The following is a 10,040-nucleotide window of genomic DNA, read 5'->3' on the forward strand; positions in this document are numbered from 1 at the left end:
TTCTGTGTATCCAGGGCAAGGCAGCATGCGTGCTTGTGTGTCGGCGTCTGGGTGTGTGTGTGTGTGTATGTTTGAGGTAAATAAACCTTGACCAGAGGAAAGTGGGGAGGCTTCCGGAATGAGCCTGCACTGCACTTCAGCCACCCGCTGACGGCTAACCTCAGCATTCCGACGTTCAGATAAGAGCTAGTAGTCAGAAACATGTCCGACACGCATTCTTTTCTGCACGTTATCCAGCTCAGCCACACACTCAGCCCACTGCATTCTGTCAGACCGGAGCGTTAGCAACTACTGCAGTGTTATACAATCAATGAGGAGATGCATTCAAGGCTTGTAGCAGAGAAACAGAAAGAGAAAGAGAAGGGGGGTGTTGTGTTAGGAAGTTAGGGATGGGGGAATCTAGCTTATGGAACAGCATGCGATCCATGGTATGTCAGCCCAAAGACATTTAATCCTATAATAGGATGCTCCCGTTTCATTCACTGGCAAGGTCATGAACTAGCACTATTTGGACTAACTGCAATAGTGTATCACATGTGCTATACAAAAAGCCTCAGGCATGAGGATCCAACAGTGCTGTACAAACAAATCTCAGCCCATTAATCACAAGTGCATCGGCTCGGCTGGGCCAGAAATAATTTTTCAATCCTGCTGGTCTGGATTTACTTTCATTCCATTAAAAAGTAGGTTGATTTGCAGGAAGGGAATAGAGGTGAATGTTTAAAAAAAAAATACAATACATGTTTCGTTACTGACAGTCAGCAGTTTGTGGACCTAGCATCACGTTGGTGACCTGGGAAGACTCACAGCTCCAAGGTCACCAGTTCCTTCTTTAGCTCGGTTTACAGTCTGCGTGGACTTTAAATATTGTGTTCAACGTACCTTGTGGTAAAACCCTTTTAATGCTTCCATGATAGCCTTAGCCTTTTGCTTGCAACAAGCTAGTCTCAGTTAACCATTATTACATTTACAGCATTTAGCAGACACTCTTGTCCAGAGTGATTTACATTTTTATATCGGTTTATACACCTGAGCAATTGAGGGTTAGGGGCCTTGCTCAAGGGCCTTGCATTGGCAACTTGGTGGACCTGGGATTCGAACCAATGACCTTCCGATAAGTAGTTGAACACCTTAACCACTGAGCTACCACATCCCTACATCCCAGTCATGAATACTGTTTTCCTTTTCAAAAACAGCAATCTGTATAGTTTTAGTTTTGATATAGATTTAAAAATTGAATGCGGCTGTAGGCCGACTGATCTAAAGCAAATAATAATATATACAGCTGAACTCTGAAAAAGATCAGAAGAGCTCATGTGTTTACTGATGATGCTGCATAGAGCCATGTCGATCTGACGTCCCGTGGTGAACTCAAGCCCATGAGCTAGGAATTCTGAGTTGAGAGGCACTTAATTTCTGTTTAGAAATCAAGAATTAAAGGTTACAACCTGTAGTCGAATACAGTACAACATGCATCCTTCCATCTCTCATATACAGAGCAGTAAGTCAGCTGGTTATACCAGAGTGCCCCTGGGTGTGAATGTGGGAATATCTGTGTGTATGTGCGTGTTGCCCCGAGTCTGCCCCATGCCCAGGCTCCTGATTAAGGATAAAGCAATTACTGAATAAATGTAAATGAATTATGTGGATAACGGTATGTTTACTGCAAGGACCATATAACCCATTCTGAGTTGTCTACAATCATTCACAATAGGAAACGGACACAATTATTGAAACCCAAGAGACATTTTAATTGCTGCTACCAAGTAGGGCAATTTAACCTGCACCTTAGTTGAACCAGACCACAACCGGTAGCCACACAGTGAAACCGCCTTTCAATCTAACTGTGTGTGTGTGTGTGTGTGTGTGTGTGTTAACAATGATGAATTAGGAGGCGGAGGTTATAAAGTCAGGCCTCTGGTCTTTTCATGAAAAGAATCGCAGCACAGCTGCATTACAGACACAATGACTTAGGGATACTAATAAAATGAACATATACGTTTAAAGCTTCTAAAGATATTTGGGTAAAAAATTATACTCTCTGAATACTAATTGGATTTAAGCATCCGTAAAATGTTTGTCTTTGTAAATCCACATTTTAAACTCCAGGTTTTATGTTTAGACACCAAACTCTGCTGAAGCACGTTTTAAACATTTAAGCCAAATATGAAACATGTTTATATCTGAAAAATGTTATATATTCATTTATAAAAATGATTCTCAATAATCGAACGCGACTCTTCTTTAATTTCAGGATGCCCTGAAATCTCATCATCTTACATTTTTTCCTCACTTTTTTAACAAGCCATATTATCACTTCACTCATCAAAGAAAGAGCGTTAAAAAAATCATGTGAAAACTCGTGAGAAAATCAGTGATGGGTTGTCATTAAATTATTCACAACCCTGCTGCTGCATATACTTGACTATAACTGAACTCTAGCACATTTGCACTTATCCTACTATATATGTTGTAAATATAATGTAAAATATTTGTCCTTAAGAAATTAAATGTTCTTCCTTAATACTTTGCATCACCCATTCGACCTTACTGTCAATTTTATTTTAATTCCATTCCACGTGTAAACGTCCTTGTAGGAGGTCAACGTATCATAAAGTCGATCAGCTCCACTTCCATTTTGTGCAGAAACTCTGCATTATTAATGAAGGACTTTGGGTCACATTGAGAAGAAGTGTCCAGTGTCTGGAAGTTTTAAATGGCTTGGTTATGGTTATTTCTGACCAGAACAGTGCAGGCAGTGTGTTGTGTGTTGTGACACTCATCATACTCATAGCATGAGCTACAGCAACCACAGCCAATTAGCACCAACAACGCCTTCCCGTTCACACCTTCAGTGCAAAGAGCTGAGAGATCTCACTAAGTGCATTCTGCAATCACAACTCAAACTCTGTCTGCAGCAGCACAAAAAAAGTACCAGGTGATCTACACATACTGAGGAAACAGACGAAATTTGTACCTTGGTGGCAGTGTAGTTAAAGGGTTTGAAAGAAACTCTATTCGAGACAAATTTGTAACTGTGGTTTGACGTCTCTCTCGGGTTCCCATGAGAATATGTGAGGCACAATAGGACATTCAAATCTAGCTTTACAAAGAGCTACTTGCACACAAAGCAGTCAGGGCAGCTCAATGATGGCCCGTCTTCAGGAGCAGATCTTTAAGACTCTATATACACATGAGTCAGCCAAGCAGCCAATCTTTACTACTACAGAATCTCGACATTTCTTCGGTATGCTGGAAAGTAATAAATAAATAAAACCACTCTTCCTACGCTGATCATGCCTCCAGAAGGTTACATGACTATGTGATGAGCAAGTTGTGCTACACAGTTCAACGCCCACGATGAGATTTTTCTTTTCAAATAAGAAGTTTGTTCAAGGCCCACACAAAGAATTGATAATTAGTCTGATCATAAAACATCTCTCAAGTTTCCACTCTGAAGGAAAGCACAGCACCGAGACAAGTTAGAATATAAGCAGGTAACTGATCAACAAACAGCCACGATTGAGTGTTCAGAGACTACCTTGGAAATTGGGTGACCAGCCAAAACTCCTTCACATAGACAGAGCTGTTGGCCCCAGAAAGCAAGGCAGGGGGTTCCTATGTGCTCAAAGAACAGTCTGTTTGTCCACTGCAGCAATCACAACACAGACAACAAGGCTAAGGCATTTATTTTTGAGGGTTGGGGGCAGGGCGGTCATGAATGGGGCTCAATCTGGGCTCAGAGAGAGCCACACAAAGAGCCAGTGAGAGTGAAGTGCGAGAGAGAAGGCCACACAGCACAGAGATCGCTTTGAGCCCACCTGTGGCTGAAACACACACACACACACACAGCTCTTAGATGTAGCTAATAGCTCTCTAGTTACCTGTTCCCATAGAGTCGGCACTTCTGACGCACTAGGGCACAAACTGGCAAAGGGATGTGTTTCCCTAAACAAAAACATCTCTCTCGAGATATACAGGTCAGACAGGCTCAAAACACGCAGTGATTTCATCCGAAAGTGCATATTAGTTACAGTTCCATCATTTAACGTTTCATAAACAAGGTTTCATTATTAGCCTAATGAGAAATTCTCTGCATTTCCTACTCAGACTCGGTGAATAAAAACACACTAGAATCCGAGTCATTATGCAAAGCACACGCCATTAGCGCTGATACATTTAGCAAACCAGCTTCAAGCCTCCTTTCAGCAAACTCCACAACACAAAACTATCATTCTGTTAACAAGTCGTGATGTCTGTAGTGTTAATAATGATCATACACTTCATACACTTAATATATCAGCCATAAATGACCACGTCATAACAAGTATTGACGCAGTCATAAACAGTATTGATTCAGTCATAACCCATTGGTCACAGTGAAATTTGACCAAAGTAGTTTTCATAGAAATTCTAAGCAAAAGCATTCGCCAACAATAACCAGCTGATGGATATTATGACGCCTGCACCGCTCGCCTCATCTCTGGGATTCAGGATTTAGATCACAATGCATGCAGAACGTCTGAGTTAATATGCTACCAGCAGTGGGCCCACAGTGACGTGTTCGTTCCAGACTTGAACTCCAGGTCAAGAAGTCTTTTGTTCTGTCTTTTCAATCTGGAGATAAACAGAGCAGAAAAACTGGTGCACTGTGTTTAACATATACAGGTCTAATATTCACTAGTTTCCCAGGAGGAAGGAAAAAACACCAATTAGTCCTATTATTAAAGTTTATTTATTCTCATAAAGGTGACTGTCAAATTAATAGATTAATATCTCACTTTATCTGGAGTATATGAAAGTATTTTCACTTAAACTGGATGACTGGTTTCTCTACCCTTTAAGTGCTGTATGTAGCAGATATTTTTTTAAGGAAAACAACTTTCCAGAGAGAAAAAAGCTTCGTTCGCCTCCACATTTCCCACAACTGCCAATGAATTCTTAGAGTTTTAGTGCATTGTGATTGCCTTAGGAAGGTGTAATGCCTCACATATTAAAATATTTAGCTATTTTCATGTAGTATCGAGGCACATTTCATTCCCCCGGTGAGTTCTAACAGCCTTTAGCAGCCTTTAGCTTTTATATTTAGCACAAACAGCAAGGTGTTACTGGGGGGACATTCAGTGAAGCAGAACTGCATCATGAATACTTGATTGGCATTTGGGCTGTTGATATCTGCAGCTGGGATGCTTTGACATTACACATCATGCCGCATCGTGCGTCGCGTCCTCACTGAGTGCGAGCTGCTGAGACAGGCAAAGAGTCAGCCTGGAGGGTACAAGTGCTGACTATAAAGCTGTTTATAGCAAAGTTGGAAAAAAGTTCTGCACTACTTAAAAGAGCTGGGTGAATAATCTGGAAAAGATACTGATATACTATAAGTGTGGGAAAAAATGTTCTGAAAAACGCATTAGCTCATACCTCAGGCTAACATGTGGGTTTCTGAAACACTGCAGATTGTGGGATATTTCTTATTGACTGGGATTAGAATACCTAAAATAATCTCCTGATTGTTCCTTCCTGATGGAAATATGCGCTAAATCTAGCATCTTTATACTTAATCGTTTAAATTTAGACTACAGCGATTTACTAATAAAAAAATCCAGAAGGAATCATTTCTATTTATTTATGTCATGTTTTATGTTAAATGCCAAGTCTGTCATGACATATTGCTGTTATAAAAACGCAACCCTGTCAAACATTTGCACAAAACATCCAGCACCAATAATCTTGCAACAGGATACATGGTGTCATATTATGCACTGTTCAATCTGAAATGTTCATTTTAGATCCATTATCATGATATAAACAAAAGGGAGGAGTTTTAAAAATGTGGTTTTTGCTAAAAGTATTTTAATAGTATTTAATCTTCAGACATATCAGGTATCACAAAAATGTCCTCAAATGTGATATTTTTGCCTAATGGGATGAAATTACAATCCAGAATCACCATGTTATCACAGCACACTGCAGTAAAAACAACACATTTGTGTAACCACCAATCAGAATGATTTTTGATTACTCCAAAATGATCCATGACGACCGGTATAACTGAGCTAGTAGGGTTAAGCCTTCATTTTTGGCTCCTCCCAACAACTTACCTGCAACAAATGGCTTAATGTAAATTATTTATATCTACATATCAAATACAATTGTAGAATTTAGTACAGGAGCACCAAGAGTGTAACAATCATCACATCATGTACCATAAATATTTACACAGCATGGTCTGAAATATAGGCTGGGGCTGATTTTTTCCAGCACAGACTGTAGACTAACACAAATTATTGTTAGTAGCTGCATCCGGTGATTACACAGCATGAAACTCCCCAGATCTGTGTGGTTAATTTATCCACGTCTGCCTTGCTGACACATTGAGGTTATGTCAAGGCAGACATGAAATACAACAGGTTGTTGAACCTTTGGAGACGAAACTAGAAATAAAATGACATTAAGTGTCCTGTGGTTAGAAATAAAGGGCTGACTAACAGGAAATGCGTTTTTTTTTTAGCTTACCGTGTTCGCTATTCAGACCTGAAACCCATACGTACACGTAATATGTAATAGTTTTGTGCCTACATCGAGACGCCAAGCAATAACCACAATGTGTTCTTAATAGTAACATCAAGTTCCTGACAGGGAAAAGCTCTCTAATTAAATATCGTGACCGGCCGCCACTGAACATGATTAAGAAATTAGTCATGCAACTGATTAATTCAACAAACACCCATATGTATCCGCTGGCAGCTAATACTCTGTACAGTAATGCTGTTAGAAATAAAATTATAATCATAAGTATGCCAGGGCTGGTGGAAAAAAAAATTCTGTTCGTCTACATGCTGTAATCTCTTGTTGATCTTCAGTACCTCGGGTACTGCCTGTACTCTCACCAGGCTGGCGGAGCAACAATGCTCTTTTCAAAGCTATTTAAAAAACAGCATGAAAATGTATACCACCACAAAAAGCATGAGCTTCTTGCATTAACAAAAAAAGGGCCTGAATAATACACTACACACACAGTCTTTTGTGGCTGGTAAAGATTATTTTTCAGCGTCTACACAGAACGAACAAACAGCAAGGGTGGGACATGGAAGAAGAAAACAGCTACACGAGACCAGAGAGTAACCTGGTGGCCGGCCTGGATCTGGCTTCACGTGCTCCTTGAGTGATAACAGTTGGGAAGGGAGCAGGTGTGCTGCAATAAACAGCTTTAGTTAAAGACTTTCTGTGAAAGACATTAAGGGTAGTAGATCCTTTCAGAAAGCACAACAGATCTAGTAGAGGATTCTGATGTCTGAGCCGAGACTAGGAATTGGTATAAAACCAAAATCAGGATAATTAATAAATGATGACAAGTGTACAAGTGTGACTTCTTTAACTCTTTGAGATGTTTTTGATAGCTAGGATTAATAGTCAGTGAAAGTGAATTATTTTGCAGCACAAATCCTTTTAAATGAACAAAATACATTTTTGCTTAATGGACCAATCTATGATGAAAAAAAACATGAAAGATAAGAGCTCAGTCTTTATAGCATTTTAGTATAGTTGCTAATATTTATTTTCTGCATTGAAAATTGAATTGCAAATAAATAATAAGTTCTGTTTTATAATTTAAAAAATAAAAAAATATTTTCTTTGTTTTTTTAAGGCTACAAATGGATTTGCAATCATTATTGACTGCAGTCATGCTGACATGTCATGACAACATACATTTGAGCTACAATAAAAGAATGAAGCAATTTCCTGCCTGTTTTTAAACCGTTCTCTCACTCGACCTTACAAAGCCTATGCAAAGCCTACATCATGACCTTCATCTTTCTTTTATGCAGGAAGAATAAACCTGACATTTAATAACATCCTGTATGAAAATATCCCAGGAACATCATGCAATGCTGTAAGCTTATTTATCACCAGTGCCATGACAGGACCGCACCACAATTCAGCTTTTATCCACTTCCTTGACTGCTGGCCTCTGGTTGTGCATTCCCAGCTGCTGCACATGGCAACTACATAATGCTTGACAATTATTGTCACCCTTCAACCCATTCCTCTGCATGTTGTGTCAATGGGTCTGGCTTAAAACCTTGTTCTCTGTTCTCTAATTGGCTTGGGCATGTGAAGCGTCATGTGTCCAGACCATACATTATATTAATTTGACATGTAGAACCCATATGTCACCTTTCTATGAGACGTGCTGCATATTTTGTGAGGAAAAAAGGACAAACCATGATTTTCAATATTTAAAAATGCAACATATTTTCATTTGCTTTAAAGCAGTAGAGTGTGTAATGTTCCAGTATTAGACTGATATATGAGGACGTCCTGACTGCCAGGGTAAAATATAATATATAGGCCAATGTGCAGATGTGTCATATCAGGAAAACTGCTAGGCAGCAGCCTTTTGACTTTGAAAAGGTAACCAAACACACACACACACACACACACACACACACACACACACACACTCACATCTAATATATATAAGATTGAAAATGGATGGATGGGATGGATGTATACTGTAGGTCATACTTTTACATTTGTAACTTTTCTTTTACCTGGAATAGTAATTATTTAAAAAAAAAAAAAGTACATTATTTGACCTTTATCACCTTGTATTATATCATATAGCTACAAGATGCACATTGAAGATACAAAACAGTTTTTGCATCCTTTTATCGCAGAGTATATAATCCCATTTTAATTGTAGGATAAAAGCAGTAAACATGTAATGCAATGTTACAGCACTAGATAGATTAATGATTATGATGATGATGATGATGATGATGATGAAGTCCTGACTACTGTTGATGCCTGTGCACCTGCAACCAAGGCCTCCAAAATAAATAAATCAATAAATAAATAAATAAAATAAAATAAATGAAACTTCTTCAATCATCATCATGACAAAGTAACTTTTATAAATCCTTTAAAATAGGATCCTGTTCACAGGCTCTGCAATGCGTAGAGGATTTTTCCTTAAAGTATGCGCAATGTTATTTGTGTTTTATTCATTACAACTGCTCCACAGTTGTGCAGGACACGAGTCACGGCACAACACAAGGATAGCAAACAGACAGACAGACACTGAAAATGAAGGACATATTACAAAAGATGTTGTTTTCTGCGACAGTGTGGTTTGTGCGTGTACAAAGAGGGAGCAGCTGGAGCGCAGGGTGTTGGCGGCGCACGTCGGTGTCCCACTGAACAGGGCGGACAGATAAATAACCTGCCCATTAAAACAGAATATGACGAACTGAATGTATTTACAAACTGAAAGACGGAGACTGGATCCTGTACATAGTCTTAAATCTAAGTACAGATTTAAAAGCTGTAATGCACCATCCATCCATCCATCCATCTCTCACTGTCCGGGTGCGCACCGCTTCACCAGCTACAAACGCGGACGACAGTCATTTCCCTTTAATAAGGCAGCGTTTAGACCATTTAGTGTTGATTTTATAAAAGATCTGGATCTCGTGTCTACAAACAGGGGAATAAATAAATCTCTGCGGATTAAAGCTCACCTTTGGCTGCCTGCGCCGCGCATAACAGCCCGAGCAGCAGCAGCAGCAGCAGGAGTCCGTGCGCCGCGCACAGAGGCTTGTACCTGCTGTTCCTCATCCCGTAGTTTTGCTTCAAATGACCAAAAAGAAGCTTAAAAACAGGCGCTTCCTCCTCTTCCTCCTCGTACACCTCGCCGTTGTTAAAGAAATATCCAGGAGATGTAGATCGGTGGACGGTGAAAGCTGTAAGATGGCTGCCGCGCAGCTCTGTCTATTCAGGCACTGCTCTCTCTCTCTCTCTCTCTCTCTCTCTCTCTCTCTCACACACACACACACACACTCACACACACACACACACACGCGCGCACACACGTGAGTGACGTCACGCCTGTTATTGTCAGTGCAAGTGCTCATATCCAACAATTGACTAAAACCAGAGTCGCAGCAAATATTTAATAATCAGCCTTTTGTTTTTTTCCTGCAACAACACGGTCACAGTGGCCTGTTTATCAAGCTGCGATATTATTATATTGTCCC

General features: G+C 39.8%; 1 protein-coding gene across 2 annotated transcripts in view; it reads right to left on the reverse strand.

Moving 5' to 3' along the window:
* clstn1 (calsyntenin 1) overlaps nt 1-9,818 on the reverse strand; it is a 32,459-nt gene extending 22,641 nt beyond the window's left edge. Inside the window, exon 1 of one of the 2 annotated variants that reach the window (XM_060893575.1) lies at nt 9,525-9,818. In XM_060893575.1, the coding sequence (XP_060749558.1) occupies nt 9,525-9,621 (97 nt within the window). In that variant the 5' untranslated portion in view covers nt 9,622-9,818. The remainder of the gene's footprint in view (nt 1-9,524) is intronic. The other variant, XM_060893577.1, reaches the window with a different exon arrangement.
* Between the last annotated feature and the right edge of the window lie 222 nt (nt 9,819-10,040).

This window comes from Tachysurus vachellii, chromosome 19 (genome assembly GCF_030014155.1).
Source record: "Tachysurus vachellii isolate PV-2020 chromosome 19, HZAU_Pvac_v1, whole genome shotgun sequence".
In the NCBI taxonomy this organism is placed as follows: Eukaryota; Metazoa; Chordata; class Actinopteri; order Siluriformes; family Bagridae; genus Tachysurus; species Tachysurus vachellii.